Source organism: Boleophthalmus pectinirostris, unplaced genomic scaffold (genome assembly GCF_026225935.1).
Source record: "Boleophthalmus pectinirostris isolate CB_2022bp ecotype Guang Dong unplaced genomic scaffold, ASM2622593v1 HiC_scaffold_703, whole genome shotgun sequence".
Taxonomy (NCBI): Eukaryota; Metazoa; Chordata; class Actinopteri; order Gobiiformes; family Gobiidae; genus Boleophthalmus; species Boleophthalmus pectinirostris.
The window spans coordinates 1-18,122 of record NW_026571477.1 but is presented as its reverse complement, the minus strand read 5'-3'; the positions used below and the strand labels follow the sequence as shown (position 1 = coordinate 18,122).

The window sequence follows — 18,122 nt, the reverse complement described above, 5'->3', positions numbered from 1 at the left end:
CTCACCTCTCAGCTTCCTCTATGGAGCATGTGTCAGACTGAGGATGTTATGGCAGGGTTTGACATTAACACTACAGCCACCAATCTAAATGTCATTGTCTTTTCAGAGTTGTGGCACATTTCTCTTCACTTTAGAGACATTCACTTTAAAAAGATAAAATAACTTGCATATAGTATATAAAAATAGTACAGTACAAATATAACTGAACAAATATTGTTTCAATAAAAGCAGCATATTCAATAAATTCAATAAAAGCAGCATATTTTAGATTGTATATTTTGTTTTTATTAGTATAAAAGCAGAAAATATTACATGTAGTTATAGTTAATGCCAGGTTCTGCTAATTGTGGTTATATTAAGCAAGAAGTGTCTATTTACCTCATATTTTACCAGAGATAAATAGACCCAAGATTAGGTTTAGAAAAGAGCATGACTGCCATCTGCTGATGAAGGCTAGAAATGCATACAGTTTATCAATTTAAATTAATGAATAATTTAAAATTATTCCAAGACACTTCTTTCAGTGGGTATATGGAAAAAAACAAGGGCCAGACAGAGTGCACTTTTCGTTTGTGTTTTTGTTTAGTGTATGTTACTGTATGTAACCAATGACAGACCTTGGACTAAATATTAAATAAATTTTAAACAATACAATATGATCATAAATTAAGTATAGCTGTATTTAATACACAAACTAGTACTAAGAAATGAACAGTCATGCCCATTCCTCTTGCCTGGTACCTGTGGATATGTAGTTAGATAACTGTATTATTTAGGCTGACATTTCAATGGCTATCGTAACACATGCTTTGTTTAGTCTACAGTGCAACAATAACCTTCAATTATCAAATGCTAGTTATTCTTTTTTTAACAATTTGACCTACATACAAAAATTCCAGTAACTCCAAGGGCACGCACTGGTCTAACCTCCTTCACACCAGATAGCTGTCAAAAACAGTCCTTCTCAACTGGGGCTTAAACAGAGCCAACACCGCTTCTCTCTGCTCCTCGACTTCGGCCTTTGGTGGTTCTTCTGAGGTGCGTTCAAGTGTCCAAGTGTTTCTGACTGTTTGTTATTTCAGTCTCAGTTCACATCCTCCTGCTGCTCCACCACCGAGGAGACAAGGAGGTAAGGCAGCAGGCTAAGAAAGGTGGCTAGGAATCTCCAGCTATCATCGCTTCTCTAGTTTCTTGAACCTAGCTTCTGCAAAAAGAATGAAGAAAAATACTGTAAAATAAATAAACTCTCACAAATCAAGTTACTAAAGTTGCTCAAATGAATCTGTGTAATGTAGCACCATCAAGTGGCGGAAGAAGTATTAAGACAGATGTTGAAGAAAATAGGTGTGTGCCTAGTGTGATTAAGGTAAATGGTTATAAAATAATGAGGTCAGTTGTTTTCATGATATGCCATAGGTACTGTAATAAAAGTATTGAATGCTGAGTGAAATGATCTGTGTGTACCAATGATGTACGTGCACAATTCTTCCAAATTAAATCTATGTAACATACAACCCATGCCCGGAATGTTATGTTGATAGGCGTTTTTTTTTTTATTTTATTATTAATTTACCTAGCTTCTTAGAGTAAGCATCCAGTTTGTATGCAGCCTGCTCAAGTGAAGTGACATGCTCCTCAATTTCATTTATCTGATCCAAGTATGGCTGAAGGCTGGCATCTGTACAGAAATATACCCCAATTGGATTAAAAACAGACCATAAAGACTACGTCATTAGAGTAAACCATCCATCTCACATTTGTTATTAAGGTCCTGTAGGTTACGACTGATGTTTATGCTGATGTCCTTCATTTCCATGTACTTCAGGCTGGTCAGCTTGTTCATATTCTCCAACAAGCGGTAATCTTCACATGTAGCTACAAAAACATACATTATAATTAGATGATTTTAATGATTTTGAAATAAGAGGAGATGGCATTGCTTTACAAATACAATACCTGTGAGTTCCCCTTGTAGAAATATTGCCATCTTTTCAAACATATCGCTGCATAACTCGTTTATATCAGGCTCTGCTGGCTCCACAGCCTCCTCTGCTGTCTCTACCCCGCCATCACCTGAACACATACAATAATAACACTTTTAATACGGCTGCATTTGGCACACTCGTTTGCCAACATAAACACACATATAGGCAAAAATCTAGAGGCACTGGGTAAAGAGTACAATGGTTCAATCAAATAATGACTACGTAGGCCTATTTGTTTGATTTATATTGTGTTAAAGTTAGCATTGTTAGCTACGGAAGGTGTCCAGCTGTGCACTACTGCAGTTACCCTTTTTAGGTGCTGCGGTTTCAGCTCCATCCTCTGGGGGTTCTGCTTGATTACTCCCGGCTCCAGGCGCACTCAAAGCTGCAGAATGAGCCGCTGGGGCCCGGGAGATGCTATCCATAGCCGCTGCCTCGTCCCCTGTAGCAGTAGCCATTTTGTTCCTGTTTTGGCTTTACCCCGGTCACATGAGCGCACATGAGGCCACGTGACGACCGCGCGCCACAAGGTTTTACTACAACTCGGTCTGCGCGCACTGCCACTCCATGGATCTATGTGCCACACCCATATGATGTCCACAGCACACAAGCACACAGAGGGTAGATCGTGGCCCGAAACTGGTGGATCTCAGACTCTCAGATGGGGGACAAGAAGCAGTTTTTCCAATTAATTACGTTGCACTTTGCCATGAAATATTGGAAAGGCAAATTCTCAAATATGGAACCAGTTCATTTTTATTATTGATTAGACCCAAGACCGTGCTATATTACAACAGAAATTTGCATTCTAACAATATTAATTTTAGCGGCCCCCCCATCTGTATTAAATAATATTTGCCTATAGAATGCTGTAATGTCATCTGAAACCCAACAATAGCTAATAGATCCTTATCTGAAAGGCATTTAGACGTATTTGTACTAATTTAATTTACAATGTTTACTAGGATCTATAGGCCATATTTATTATAGCCTGGATGCTTTAAATGTATGTCTTTAACGAACAAGATTTTTTCTGTCTTGTTGCAATAGAGCCCTGTATAAAAAAGAAGAAAAAAGGGAAAAGGGAGTTTAAATAAGTAAAGTAAAATATGCCTATGCTTGTCAATTGGTCACGTGGATATTTTTGACAAATAAAACTTTGACTGTGATTAGACTGTAAAATAACTTAACAGTAGTTTTGTGGTCACTGTGCGCACTCTAGTGAGCCCATTGCAAACCAACTTGACACAAACTGGGCATAGCACCTGTGTCGGCGCTGTTCGGGGGAAGTCGGATCGTGACAGGCAAAGCTTGCAGCTCTGACTGTCAACATGGCGGCACGCACTGCTACAGGGCTGTGCCGAGCTCCCCGCTACTACTAGGGACAAATAAACACAGAGACACCCCAAAATGGAGACCGAAGAGGAGCAGCACATCACCACGCTCCTCTGTATGGGCTTCCCAGATCCGGACGTGATCAGGAAAGCGCTGCGTTTAGCCAAGAACGACATCAACGAGGCAGTGGCGCTCCTGACCAACGAAAGCCCCGGACTCGGGTATGGATACGAGCCGATGGAGAGCGGGCCTGCCCCCAATCCCAGCTCATCTGGAGACGGGGAAAACAGCGGGAGAAGCGGCACAGGGGGGTTTGACCCGCCGCCAGCTTACCACGATGTTGTGGATAGCGAGGTGAGAGTGACTTTGCATTAGAGAAAACATGGGGGAACATGGCTAATTGTAACTTACTGGTCTCGCCCATTTAACTAGCTACACTTAGCTGCAGCCGGAGCTATGTGCAGCAAGCCCAACGTGAACTGTCAGGCGATCAGGGCGCATATGCAACTAATACTACACAAAATGCGTGCACCCACGCCAACTAATCTAGTATCGTCTTTTGTGGATGAATGAAATCATGCAAAATCTCTCATATATTTCATCGGGGCAAGCAATCAAACTTACTAGCTTGGGCAGCACTTGCTTAGCAATGTTAGCGAGAGTTAAACGCGCGAGTTACTGCACAGCCACAGATTCTCTATGGATTTTATACCTGGAAAGTAATATCTTGACAAGAAAACACTCATTTATGTACTCCAAGCATCCAAAGCTTGGACAATTGACCGATTCCCTCTTTTGCTCTCACTTTGTACAGACTGTGTGCAGAATGTGTAGAGATTTCGCAATTCACTTGACATCCCCAGAACCCCAATATCCTCATTCTTTAAGGCTTGTTTACATTCTCCCAGCTTGTTATGTAGAAGAAATGTTGTTGATAGGTTCATGTAGACTATCACTTGTAAATTGGAGCAAATTATGAAACAGTACACCAAAAATTTGTGATAATGGAAGATTTTTCTATGAAAATACACTGATGGGTTGCCATTGTGACCAAAAACATGTGAAACTTTGAGTTATGCATAGCCCTCACCCCCAAACAACATCCAGGAAGTAGCCTGTTTACCCCTCAGCAATTTGACTTTCACTTGTTGAATTTTCAGTACACCAACGAATTTTAGTGCTAGTTTGTAAACATAATTTTATTTTTAATGATTAAGAATGATACAGTAGTGTTAATAGCAATTATCAATTTACATCACCTTTCTTTATTATGGACACTGTTTTATGGCTCAAGCACATTCTAGTCTAGTTATTCCATTCAATTAATTTCCAAAACATGATTGTAATTGTGCTGTTACAATACAACCAACAAGTACACTGAAATTAAGATGTATATCCTTAAACTATGAATAATTGTCACATGGATGTCAACTATTTGAAAACTGGATCTCTTTATTGCCTAATGCATTTGTGTGTACTGTTGACATGTTAGGCTGTTGCAGCATGTTGTCCTCCTAAAAATAGCCCTTCATGACACAGTGAACATATTGCAGTTTTTGAAGGGGTCCCACGGGTGGATGGGTGCATAGTAACAGACTGGCGCCAAGTTACACTTGGGGTAGGGCCAGGGCACAGAGAAAAAACTGTTACATACTGTACCTCATATGATTCAACTTTTACCCAGAAGACCTCAAACGTGATTTATTACGGACATGTATGTACTTCCATGATGATATATTTTAGATGGAGTTGTGCAATAAAAACACTGTACACTCATAAGCATGACAGCAATTTCAATCTTTAAACATTTTACTTTTGTAAGTTGTTATTAAGAAATATTTTAAAACCCTGCTTCCCTTCCTTAATTTCATTTGAAATGTATTAATTGGATTAGAGTGGACAATTTAGACTAAATAGACAAAAAAAAGTTTTCTTTTGTTTTCTATTAGAATATCTTGATATTTAGGATATTTTCTTGATATTATTGCACTCCATTAAGAAAGTAAATGTCTTCATGTGGACATTCAAGCATTGCTCAAAATTTGAATGGATTATAAAAATAAACCAACCTGCAGAAATATCACTTACAGCAAGTTTAATTTTAATCAGCTCTTTTTGCAGCCTCGTTGATTAGTGTTTATAATAATGTATTTACTCTATATTAGGGCTGGGCTATACGGCGATAAACAATGAATCATGAGCTCATCGTTTTGATCCTATTTTGGTGATACCATCAGATTGTGTTTCAGTAATTCTTAATATAAGGCAGGACTTGGCTCAGAAACTTTTGGTTGGACACTTTGGACACTTTTGGTTAGCCTCTGTCATGTTCTGAGAGACTTCTAGAATTAATCAGTCATAGTGACGAGTAATAATACTAGTCTACATGAATCATGATAAAATCGAAATTGTGATCGGACCTAAGGAAGTCATGATATTATTTCTTGGTATATCACCCACCTCTACTCTATATTCTAATTTTATATTCCAAACAACCATTACGATATACATTTTTTTGGTCTCTAAATTGAAAATTTAAAACAAAAAACTTGCACTGTGGGAGAGAACAAGAAAACACCCAAAACACATATGAAATACATTGAGCCTGAGTTTCATCCCCACTTCCCCAGCTCTAAATTGGACCACTTCCTTCTTCAGTCTTTGCTTCTAAGGCTTGTATGTCATAACTTTTCTCTATGCCATGTCTCCCTTTCTTTAATCTTTTATTGTGTCATCCTGACTTCTGCAAAATATAAAGTGTTACAGTGTGATGATGACTTTTAATGGTTTAATTTCTCTGCTCTGCACTTCTCTTTAAAAAACTTTCTTTGGTCAGCCCCATAACATAAACTCAATACTGGTCACGTATAACTGAAATATAAACATTTTCAGGTGGTTTGCCTGTTTTGTGTGGTTTACAGATTTAGTTGATAAATTACTTTAAAGGTAAACTCAAACTTAAGACATTTTGAGAGTGACCATTAACCTAGAACTATTCGGACATCTATCCTCAAGGTGTTCCAGTCTGTTTCTTGGCATTTAAACACACAAAGGAATTTACATAACAGGTTAACATTGAATCAGTTGAATTTTAACATAATCTCAGAGCTCACAAGCTACAATGTTCTTGTCCATTGATGAGGCTTGAGCTGTTGGTGCACTTGAGTGTCACAACATAACTCATTGGTGCTCAATACTTGAGATTTGCAGTTAAGCTCAAAATCATTCTTTTAATGGCTAAATGATTAGTCAAAGTGAACTTGTGTAAAGGTGGTTCTGTATGCAGAATGTACAGTATAAAAGTTGCATAATAGTGGGCTTTGGAAAATGGCTCAGAAGGATCAAATGGCTTAAGTCTGGACTCCACAGCCGTCGTTTCCAGAGCCAGGTTGGTGTGAATACATTTGTGCTTTAGTGTAAAAGGGTAAGTGTATGCAGACGTGAAGGGCATTGAGCGAGGTCACATCCCAAATGGCTGTTCTCACTCCTGTCCCAGAGCGGAAACACTGCGACACTGCCATAGTCTCACCTTCTGCATCATGATGTAATGTTGATATTTATCTGTCATAGAGAAACAATGATGAGAATGGGAACTGCTCTGGTGGCAGTATGGAGTTTCCCACCACTAACCTGTATGAGCTGGAGAGTCGGGTATTCACTGACCACTGGTCCATCCCCTACAAGAGAGAGGAGTCTTTGGGCAAGTGCCTCATCGCCTCCACCTGCTTGGCTCGACACGGTAAGACTATTTATACGACCATGAAAATCTGTGTTTATGAAACCAGTCCATCTGTGTCTGCATGTGGGAGGCATGTTTTGTTTGGACCATTGGGTGTTTATCGCATGGTATTTTGGATTAGTGATGCTGATGCTCAATCTGCATCTTATTTTTCACAGCTATTTTTGTGCAAAAACATTCATATTATTTTGAATCTGCCTTGAAGGTCTGGCTGATGCTGATGAGAATTGCAAGCGATTTATGGATCGGTGCATGCCAGAGGCCTTCAAAAAGGTGAGGACCCAGCACACAGGGGACCTGCAAACTGAATTAACACTTATAAAGTTTTAATGACCCTCTTTGTTCTGGGTTGTTAGTTGCTGACCAGCAGTGCAGTTCACAAGTGGGGCACAGAGATTCATGAGGGCATCTACAACATGCTGATGCTGCTGGTAGAGTTGGTGGCAGAAAGGGTTAAACAAGACCCGGTGCCTGTGAATCTAATGGCAGTTTTAACCATGGTGAGCCTTAATTATATCAGTCGTAAAATGTTATGTAACACTAGTGCAATTTTTTGAGATACCTTTTTGCTTCCAGGCCTTCAACCCTGACAATGAATACCATTTTAAGAATCGAATGAAGTCGTGTCAGAGGAACTGGGCTGAGGTTTTTGGAGAGGAAGCCAACATGTTTGCTGTGTCTCCCAGCAACACCTACCAGAAAGTAAGAAGCAGTGAAGAATTTTGATCCGCAAACAGCTAGTGGTATTAACTAGTGGAAGATCACAATATTAACGTATTATTTGGTGGGTTTACTTTTTATCCCTAAATTATGATTCAAAAATCTTTCTCAAAGCTATAATCTACATACATGTATGTTCGGTATCAAATCAAGTACCCCAACACTTTACCAATGGATTTCTTGTGTTAAATGTCAATTAAGCTTCTCATTATATCCTGCAGCCGTAATTTACTTACAAGAGAAACGTGAGTCTTTGGTTCTGTTTACATATGTCATGCCTTCATAGTGTTTGTTTATGATTTTTGAGGGGAGGAAGAACAGACTCAAGTTCTGGTGTTGTGTAAGGGCTTGGATCCAACCATGACTGTCAGATATACAACAGCTGTTGGGAAATGTCATCCATTTGTTTGTGTGCTGCTGTTGCGTCATTGTGTTGCAAACTCAAATTAAAATGATTACATTGTGTTTCAGGAGCCACATGGTTGGCTAGTGGACCTGGTGAATCGGGTAGGTAGAATAGAGTAACTTGGATATTAACTTTTGTATTGTAATAGCAATGTCACTATTTGATATTCTGATCTCTTCTCTTTATTCAGTTTGGAGAATTGGGTGGATTCTCTGCCATCCAGACCAAACTCAACGCAGAGGAAATTGAGATTGCTGTAAGAGAAAACCTTATTTATTAATTTTTCTCAGTCATAACATCCCATCAGGAGTAGTGTGGTGAAATAATTGCTACTATTGATGAAATTCAGTTCAGTTTTATGAATTGCCAAAAAATATTAAAACACAGGAGAAGTGATGCCCAGCAATTGGAATTTTTTTTTTTATCTCACAGATAAAAAAAAGTAAAGACAGAATATATAGCAACCTTTAAAAAACTGCTATGTCATGGAAAGTCCAATCCTTCACACAAAAAGGTCAGCCTGTGTACCCCCTGCTCTGTCCACTGCAGCGCTCTCATCCTTCGTGTGTGGAGGAGGAGGAGGTAAAGGCCCTGTTGTGCCACATGCTCAGAGACCTCCTTGTACTAATGCTGCCTCTAAGAAACATCCCGGAAACACAGCAGGACGTGCCCATTGATAAAACCTGTGTGTCACATACAGTCCCTGACATAAGTCTTGTCGCTTATCCATTTTGTAGAAACAAAAGCTTATAACCTGACTTTAAATTAATTGATTGGCTTTAGAAATGTCTCATATGAAAGCTAAAACCCTCCCAAATTATGCTCAATAAACTAAAATAAATTTGCTTCACTGAAGAAAGATTGATCATTTAATGAACACAGAAAGGTCAGATTTTGGCAAGACAAAAGTTTTGTCGCCTACAGAAAATTGAACAAATAATTTACTTCAAATACAAAAATATGTTGCATAACGTCAGTGAATTAAGTCGTGGTGCTGTGAGATCCATATTTAATATCTTGTATGACTTCCATGAGCTTAAAGGACTGCATCCATGCGGTTCGACAATGATTCATACAATTTGTTGATGAAGTAAATTATTTGTTCAATTTTCTGTAGGCGACAAAACTTTTGTCTTGCCAAAATCTGACCTTTCTGTGTTCATTAAATGATCAATCTTTCTTCAGTGAAGCAAATTTATTTTAGTATATTGAGCATAATTTGGGAGGGTTTTAGCTTTCATATGAGACATTTCTAAAACCAATCGATTAATTTAAAGTCAGGTTATAAGCTTTTGTTTCTACAAAATGGATAAGCGACAAGACTTATGTCAGGGACTGTACACAGCCTTTTTGCCATTTTAATAGATCTGGCGACACGGCATTCCACTTAATTCCAAGATTAATTCCAAGCTAAATTGTCCTGAGTTATGCTTAGTCTCAAATGTCCATTGGGATATACAAGGAAGTAACATCCTATTCCAAATGTGCATCTGCATCAATCAATCAATACAATATGTGAAAGCACAAGAGCTTTCAATTTTGTGTATTTGGACAGTCTTTATCAGAAATTTTATTTTAATTAAGTTATATTTAGTACAAAATAAAAACAAAATTTGTATTCCAAAACAAATTCTTTTAACCCTGTGTATTTTGTTGTGCACCACTGTTTAGCCAATAAATATAGCATTACAGTTTATTCATCTATCTATCTAACTCTAAACGAAGGAAGAGAGCATATTAGTTGGAACGATTGGGCTTGTCCCAGGAGTGACTCATTAATTTTTCTAAGCAGGAAGTCATGACTGAAGTGAGCGGGTCTGTGGAGGAGATACACGCTGTAGAGGAGAGCTGGGAGTGTGTTGATAAAGAGGAGGCACTTAAGAACCCATTATGATGCTTTTATTTGGCATGGATGACAAAAGTTGTTCTCTGGCGTTGGAAATCCATAATTTTCATGCACCTTTTGCCACATAATCACAAAATAATACACCCAAATGCGTTACCTTGTCGTACTCCATGCAACTTACCACAACGCATGAGAGAAACTTGTAGATGTTTTACATTTTGTACAATTACAAATTCTTATTTATATTAACAATTTTATATTTCTGTTTGATCTTATTTATATGACTTTGATGTTTCTTGTACAGTGTGTGTCAGCTCTGGTCCAGCCTCTTGGTGTATGTGCCGAGTACCTAAACTCCAGTCTTGTCCAGGTGAGCTTTCAAATCACCAAATTATTGCTTAGGCATCTACTTCATCAAAAGTATATGTTGGTTGGGAAAAGTTTGTATTCAAGAAATGTGATGACCCCTTTGTTAAATACATGATGCCATTGTTTACAGCCCATGCTTGATCCAGTCATACATAAGATGATCACATATGTGCAGAACCTGGAGGAAAAGGATCTCAAAGATAAGGTTTGAAATTTGAAAACAAGTTGTATTTATTTTATTTTACAATTTTTTTTTTAATGTTCTCTGCTTGTCCTTAGCGTCTTGTGAGCATCCCAGACCTGCTCTCAGCCATTAAACTCCTGTGTATGAGGTTCCAAAGAGACTTGGTCGCTGTGGTGGACGACCTGAGATTGGACACTCTGCTGCGAATGCTCAAAACGCCACACTTCTCCACCAAAATGAACTCCCTAAAAGAGGTCCTAAACTCTTAGTTTTTAGTTATTGTGAAAGAATTATTGTGTATAGTTACTGTATAAAGATGTCTCACATTTTCACTCTTTCCTTCAGGTCACCAAACTCATAGAGGAGAGCACTGTGTCTAAAACAGTCAAAAATGCCATAGACACAGATAAACTTTTAGACTGGCTTGTTGAAAACTCAGTCCTATCAATAGCACTGGAAGGTAAAAAATTGATGTTACTAAGCATATAAATATTGACATTAGATATATATTATATATATTATATATATATATATATATATATATATATATATATATATATATATATATATATATATATATATTATTATAACAAAAGGTTAAACATTCTATTTTTTTTAAGGTAACATTGACCAAGCCCAATACTGTGAGAGAATAAAGGGAATCATAGAACTTCTTGGGAGTAAATTGTCACTGGATGAACTGACCAAAATCTGGAGGATACAGGTACCAGTTGTATCTTAGATTTTTGAGTATTGTGTTTTATTAAGTATAAAAATAAGCAACAGAGTTTCCAGCATCCATGCAATTTGGTCATAAATCTTGTTATTAATGGAAATTGTTGAGTGTCAATTTTATTTAAACCTGTGCAGATGAACATAACTTTGTAGCTAGTTATGTTTACTTAACTTGTGTTTGTGGTCTGCTATGTACATCTTATGCCTGATTAGTTTACATAACTGCTGAAACATTATTGCACAGTTGTTTGATTTGCTTCTGGACATGTGTTTATTTGAGCACAACAATTGGCCTCCTATTTACAGTTTTTCTGTGTTGGTATTTCAGGCTGGCCAGTCGTCAACAGTGATTGAAAACATTCACACAATCATTGCTGCTGCTGCTGTGAAGTTCAGCTTTGATCAGCTCACCCACCTCTTTGTCCTTATTCAGAAGGTCAGTGCTGTCCAGGACACTCTCTGGTGTTGTCATATAACTGCATGTGCTATGTACTATGGGTTGTTACCTTTTATGGTGTAAAGTCAACACGTTAAAGTGAGATGTTTTATGGACATGCATTAATTAGAGTTCAGCTAGGCATTAAATCTTACCCAGCCTATTCATTTTTGCAGATGGTATTTAAATAAGGCTATATTGAATTTGCTCTATGCTCAAAACATAAGTGAGGCTTTGTAACTAAATGTAGATTACATTCTGTGAGCGTGGATGAAATTGTTTATTTAATTAATTTGATAGAATTTCAAAAGGTGAGATATTTAATTGGACATTTACTTGGAAATACAGTTTTTTTATAGCCAAATTTTATTAACAATTATTTATACTTTTCAATGTATTGTTCAGAGTTGGGAAATTGAGAGCGACCGAGTGAGACAGAAGCTGCTCAGTCTGATTGGGAGAATTGGCAGAGAGGCCCGATCTGAAACAACAACTGGAAAGGTTTGACTTTGTACAAAATGTTATTATAGGGAAAGATTGTGTTTTTATTTTAAGATGATTGTGATTGATGCTGTTGCTGTGTAGGTGCTAGAGGTGCTGTGGGAGCTGGCTCACCTCCCCACCTTACCCACCAGTCTGGTTCAGCAGGCCTTAGAGGAGCACCTGGGGATCCTGAGTGACGCCTACGCTGTCAAGGAAACTGTGAAACGCAGTTACATCATTAAATGTATTGAGGATATTAAAAAGGTAAGAAAGTAAATCTGTCAGTACACTGTGGAACAAAGTATATTATTCAGTATTCATCGTAAACAAGTTTAATGTTACTATTTTGGCAGTGAAGCTTTGTTTGAGTGTAAACTGAAATTTCCTGGATATTTACAGAAGAAAGAATCTGGTTTAAGGATACAATGACTTAGTGAGAGGAGTTGGATGTGGTGAAGAAGACAGGAGTTAGTTGGTGGAAGAGGTTTCAGAGGATATGGTTACACAATTGCAGATGATTTATTGTTGTGACCTCTGAAGGGCAAGTCAAAGGCAAAGTTTGTATTTGTCATGGCTCCTGTATTCTTACCCAGAAATGGACAATGTGTTTCTCTCTTGTGTTTTTTTTTTGTGTGAGTTCTTTAGTCCAGTCTTGATTTTTAATATTAGTTCTAAGCATGTTTGAGAGTCTTGAAAAGCGCTATTTAAATAATGTAATGCATTAATTGTACTACTATTAAGTTTTAGTGTGTTCAAGTGAAGTGGAGAGTCTTGTCAACATGAACAGGCCCATACCATAGAGAGCTCATATTCCCAGGACACACTGCGCTGCAGGGAGTCAGGCAGACTGTTTATCTGTTGAGAGAGGAATGCTCACATGAGGCCTGTCGACGTGTCCCATCACATTCGGTCATCTCACTATACACCAGCTGTACATGTGTTTGATTGTATGAACTGTAATGTGACATTTACATTTAAACATGTAGATTCTACAAGGAAATTTGCTATGTGAATGTGTTATATTTGCTAGAATATTTACTCTGAAGTTTGAAACAGTTCATCCACTAAACAGGTTGTTGGTTCAATCCTTGCTCTTCCCAGTTCATACTGCTGTTCTATCCTTGGCAAGACACGTCACCCGCTTTTTCCCCAGTGTCTGTAAGACTGTTTGTTGAATGTGTGACTTATGTTTTAAGTTGTTCTGAGATGCTGCTGGCGTGATATGGCTGTAATGTCTCTTTGCCTGCTCCCTAGCAGCTATAACTTCCAAAGTAGCTTTCATGAAGTGCTTAATGTGCAGTAGAGAAAAGGAAAGGACTTCATGTATCTAATTCATCATTGTTTGTTTTTATTATTAAACTTTATCATAAAAGATGAGAGTCGTGCTACTGTCTTACCGCTATATCCAAAACATTAAATAAACATCAGCCTAATCACTTTGGCCATTAAGTGAAATATATGTTTTTAGACACAAACTCAAGAGGACGGTAAAAGCAGTGAGACCCAGACCTCATTTCTAACTGGCACTTGGGGCAAGAAGAAGCCCAACCTTTTGGTCAAAGTAAGATAAGAGACACGTATTATTACTCTGTAACTGGTATTTTCTATCACACCAATCCTGCTGCTTCTGCAAATCAGCCATGGAGAAGGGCTTGACCAAGCGGGGATGACTTGGACCTTAGATGGACTCTAACACAAAGCTAATGGTGTGTTTTAATTGTTTGCTTTCCTCACAATCTGGGCTGCGGCATTTTGATTGCACAGTGGTGTTGATCATATCTCAAGTGGTTTACGGCTCAATTAAATGTGATTCTCTCTTTAAAGAATCGTCAGCTTGGTGGTTGTTCTGTAATGTTTACTCATTCAACAACTAATCTGATCAGAACCATGGACATGGCACTAATGTTTAATCATAGTTATTTGGATATGGTATTATATGCGTCTTTTCTAGATTACGCCATGTTTTATGTCCATGGTCCTGATGGTATTAGTTTGGTTGTCAATCTCTTTGTCGTTCATTTATTTCTTGTTTGTTCTACATCAAGAAGACATTATTATGGTGCATATTTGTTCATAGGCCTCCTCCCAACAGAGCAGTCCACAGGCTGTTTGGGTCGTCCCTGCTCTAAGACAGCTGCATGAAATCACCCGTTCTTTCATCAAGCAGACATATCAGAAGCAAGACAAGGTAAAAACAGCAATTGTTTAGTAACGATATTGGCAATATCAAACTCAGTCCTAATTTATAGTGTCAATTTGATGTCCTTGTAAAAGCAGTTTTAAAGCAGTTTAATTTAGAAAATGCACTTATTGAATTATTGATTTGTGTTACTCTTTTAAGACAGTGATGATTGCACCCAAGGCTCTTCCAAGCCTTTCAGTGAAAAAGTATTATTTACAAAGTTGTAAAATGAATTTTTCTTTGATAATGCAGCACTGTTTAATGTACATCGCTACTGTCTTGCAGCACAGTATTTAAAATGACTGTTGTGCCTGTTTGTCTGTAGAGCATTATTCAGGACTTGAAGAAGAACTTTGAGATAGTGAAGTTGATCACAGGATCTCTGGTGTGCTGCCATCGCCTTGCCGCCTCTGCTTCGGGAAACATTGGGCTCTCAGGATCAACCGTGGTGGATGGACGATACACCTATCAGGAGGTTTGGAGATTTGTGCACATTAAATTTATTAATATTTCCATTGTCAAGGCTACCAAAATACTTTTTGCCTCTCATCTCTGAACAGACAAGTCCAAGTTCAACTCCTTTAAAACTAGAATTAGTGTTTGCATAACATTGCAACAGTTAATTAGTCACAGTCCTTTACACTGTTTACAATACAATGGAGAGAAAACATAACAGCTCAAAAATGTTTTTACAGTCATGTAGGGCATATCTAAAGTTAAAATCCATGCCTTCATTAATTTTTAAAAATGTATTTATTTGGCAAAAGAACAGTACATACTAATAAACATATAACAAACTATTGAATATGTGTGATTATAGCCACAGATGCTGTTGTCTCTGGACAGGTTGATGGTAACATTAAAATCACATTTAACAAAACACAAAATCAATATCACAGACATTGGGACCACAGAGAACAGGAACTTCACATTGGGATCAAAAACAAGAACAAACCACAGCAGACTGAATACAGTACAGGGTAGAAGCAGAGCAGGAGCAGTCTGTCTGCTTCCATATTTCACCAGGTTTATATGGCTCACGATATCTGGGCATGCTCAGTGTTTGTCTGAGTTTACAGAGACATCTGCCTGTTTCTTTGTTTAGTATCTGGACAGCCACCTGCGGTTCCTGGCTTTCTTCCTCCAGGAGGCCAGTCTGTACCTGGTCTGGAACAGGGCCAAAGAGCTCTGGGAGTGTCTAGTGTCTGGACCAGACGTCTGCGAGCTTGACAGAGAAGTACGTGCACAGTAAACTCAGGAATACTAGATTATCACTGATATTTGAGATTCTTCCCAGCATATAGCTCTAGTTTAAAAAGCATAATTTGGCCTTCTTGAGAAAATGGCACATGCTGTTGGAATTTGTGAATGTGGATGCTGCTTCTTGATGCTGAAATAAAAAATACAACTGCCACTGTATATATAAAGATGTTTTTTTATATAATTTTTTAAATACAATGTAATGTGTGCAGATGTGTTTTGAATGGTTCACCAAAGGACAGCATGACCTGGAAAGTGATGTGCAGCAACAGCTTTTCAAAGAAAAAATCCTGAAACTCGAGCCCTATGAGATTACCATGAATGGTAAGCTATTTCATTTAGTCTTTCATGTTATTTTCTGTTAAACATAAATTAAGTCATATGCATTTTCCCCTCAAAGGTTTTAATCTATTTAAGACATTCTTTGAAAATGTCAATCTGTGTGATCATCGTCTTAAACGCCAGGGCACTCAGCTGGTATGTTTCTGTATTCTGTATTCTGTATGGTTATACTGTATATAATACTACATATAATATGTGGACAAACACATATGGACCTGCTGTCTTCCTCATCACAGTGTGTGGAGCGCCTTGATCTGGCAGGCATGGACTTCATCTGGCGCATCGCCATGGAGACTCCAGATGAAGAAATTGCCAATGAAGCAATTCAACTCATTATCACATATAGCTACACTAACCTCAATCCCAAAATGAAGAAGGTAAGAAGCATTTATTTTTATTTCACTTAAACTGCAAAACATTTGTTCTAAATATTGTATGTATTTTGTTGAAGGATTCTGTTTCTTTGCACAAGAAGTTTATTGCGGATTGTTACAAGAGACTTGAGGTAATTGTCAAAAAGATTATAAAATGTAGAAATGTTGTAGAAATTATGTTTAAAATACCTTTTTTTGTATTTCAGGCTGCTAGTTCAGCCCTCGGGGGTCCCACTCTCACTCATGCTGTTACTCGGGCAACAAAGATGCTGACGGCCACTGCCATGCCGACTGTGGCCACATCTGTACAATCTCCTTCCAGGTACACATTGGGGTTTGGGTAAGAAATTAGTTATACACTTTTTGACATGTGTTTGTGAGGGTCTACTCTTTCTGAAATTTTATTGGAAGTTTTAATCTGAAACTGTTTTGTGTCTTTTTTTTGTTTTCTCCAGATCTACTAAGCTGGTGATAATCGAAAGACTGCTGCTACTGGCTGAACGCTATGTTATTACAATAGAGGTGTATATTGTATGACTAAATGACTTTGTGGTTATTCATAACTGTGTACATATATATAATTTCGTCTCTGTCTACACTGTAATAGTAGTATAGTAAAATAGTTATATTTATACATTATTTTCTTGATGTAGGACATGTACTCAGTTCCTCGCACAATCCTACCTCACGGAGCGTCGTTCAATGGACACCCCGTCACTCTCCACATCACTTATGAGTCAACCAAAGACACTTTCTCCTTGGAGGTAACCTTAACGAAAGAAGCTCCTGGGTCGGGTTACAGGAAGATACTGACTGTTTATTCTTCAGACCCACAGTAATGAGACCATTGGAAATATCCGGTGGAAGATATCTGAGCACTTGAGCTGTCCAGTGGATAATGTCCAGATCTTTGCCAATGACAGTGTGGTATGTTTTATATAAACTCTTATTTAATAATAGAGGTTAATAGTTACTAAGAAATAATTTTAAAGAAATAATTTAGATATTTCTTACACACTATTGTTAATCATTGATTTAAATATTATGTGTTGCTGAGGATGAACTAAAGCTGACTGTTCAAGTCCCAACTTTAATGAATAATTTTTGTGTGATATGTGATGACTTGAGTGCAATGTCTGCCACCTCATTAGCTCACCTCTCTACAACACATATAACTTTTATTTCTATCTGTTGTTTTGTTCCTTCCTGTAGCTGACCATGAACCGTGACCAGAAGCTGCTGTCTCAGCTGGGCTTCAGTGATGAGCAGAGTCTGACAGTAAAGAGCTCGGGCACCGGGACGCCCTCCGGCAGCTCAGAGTCGTCCGCCTCCGCCTCCAGCAGCTCCAGCTCTGCAGTCTTCAACTCTGCCTATGCCTTAGAGCAGGTGCAAACAGGAGACTACACATCGCTTTAGCACAATGCACATGTACAGTGATAATAGCCATTGCTAATCTGTTGTACTTTTCCTTGGACAGGAGAAGTCCCTGCCAGGTATTGTGATGGCATTGGTCTGTAATGTGTTTGAGATGCTTTATCAACTGGCAAACTTGGATGAACCAAGGTAACAGACTGAATGGGAAAACCATTTGGAACCTGTTGCTGTGTAGGAAACATGCATAATTGATCATAAACTGATATTTGATTTCAGAATTACACTTCGTGTCAGGAAACTTTTGCTGCTTATCCCGACTGATCCTGAAGTTCAGGATGCACTTGACAATTTT

General features: G+C 38.1%; 2 protein-coding genes across 2 annotated transcripts; one reads left to right on the top strand and one right to left on the bottom strand.

Annotated features, from left to right (window-relative positions):
- Nucleotides 1–262: 262 nt before the first annotated feature.
- On the bottom strand, nucleotides 263–2,490 carry bloc1s2 (biogenesis of lysosomal organelles complex-1, subunit 2). Its single transcript, XM_020918856.2, has 5 exons — nucleotides 2,293–2,490; nucleotides 1,957–2,073; nucleotides 1,756–1,875; nucleotides 1,574–1,678; nucleotides 263–1,204 (listed from the first exon to the last, which is right to left on the bottom strand). The coding sequence occupies exons 1-5, from the start codon at nucleotides 2,441–2,443 to the stop codon at nucleotides 1,173–1,175; spliced, it is 525 nt and encodes a 174-aa protein (XP_020774515.2). The 5' UTR covers nucleotides 2,444–2,490; the 3' UTR covers nucleotides 263–1,172.
- Nucleotides 2,491–3,280: 790 nt separating this feature from the next.
- On the top strand, nucleotides 3,281–18,119 carry LOC129412229 (ubiquitin carboxyl-terminal hydrolase 24-like; the record flags this gene model as incomplete). Its single annotated transcript, XM_055165373.1, has 30 exons — nucleotides 3,281–3,674; nucleotides 6,891–7,059; nucleotides 7,265–7,332; nucleotides 7,416–7,559; nucleotides 7,636–7,761; nucleotides 8,251–8,286; nucleotides 8,376–8,441; nucleotides 10,336–10,401; nucleotides 10,531–10,605; nucleotides 10,680–10,838; nucleotides 10,930–11,044; nucleotides 11,205–11,308; nucleotides 11,648–11,755; nucleotides 12,161–12,256; nucleotides 12,341–12,502; nucleotides 13,707–13,799; nucleotides 14,316–14,426; nucleotides 14,746–14,895; nucleotides 15,526–15,657; nucleotides 15,893–16,004; nucleotides 16,081–16,157; nucleotides 16,259–16,399; nucleotides 16,474–16,527; nucleotides 16,603–16,718; nucleotides 16,852–16,918; nucleotides 17,050–17,160; nucleotides 17,225–17,323; nucleotides 17,609–17,782; nucleotides 17,874–17,959; nucleotides 18,047–18,119. Coding segments are annotated over exons 1-30 (3,369 nt in total), but the record flags the coding sequence as incomplete, so codon positions are not given.
- Nucleotides 18,120–18,122: the final 3 nt, after the last annotated feature.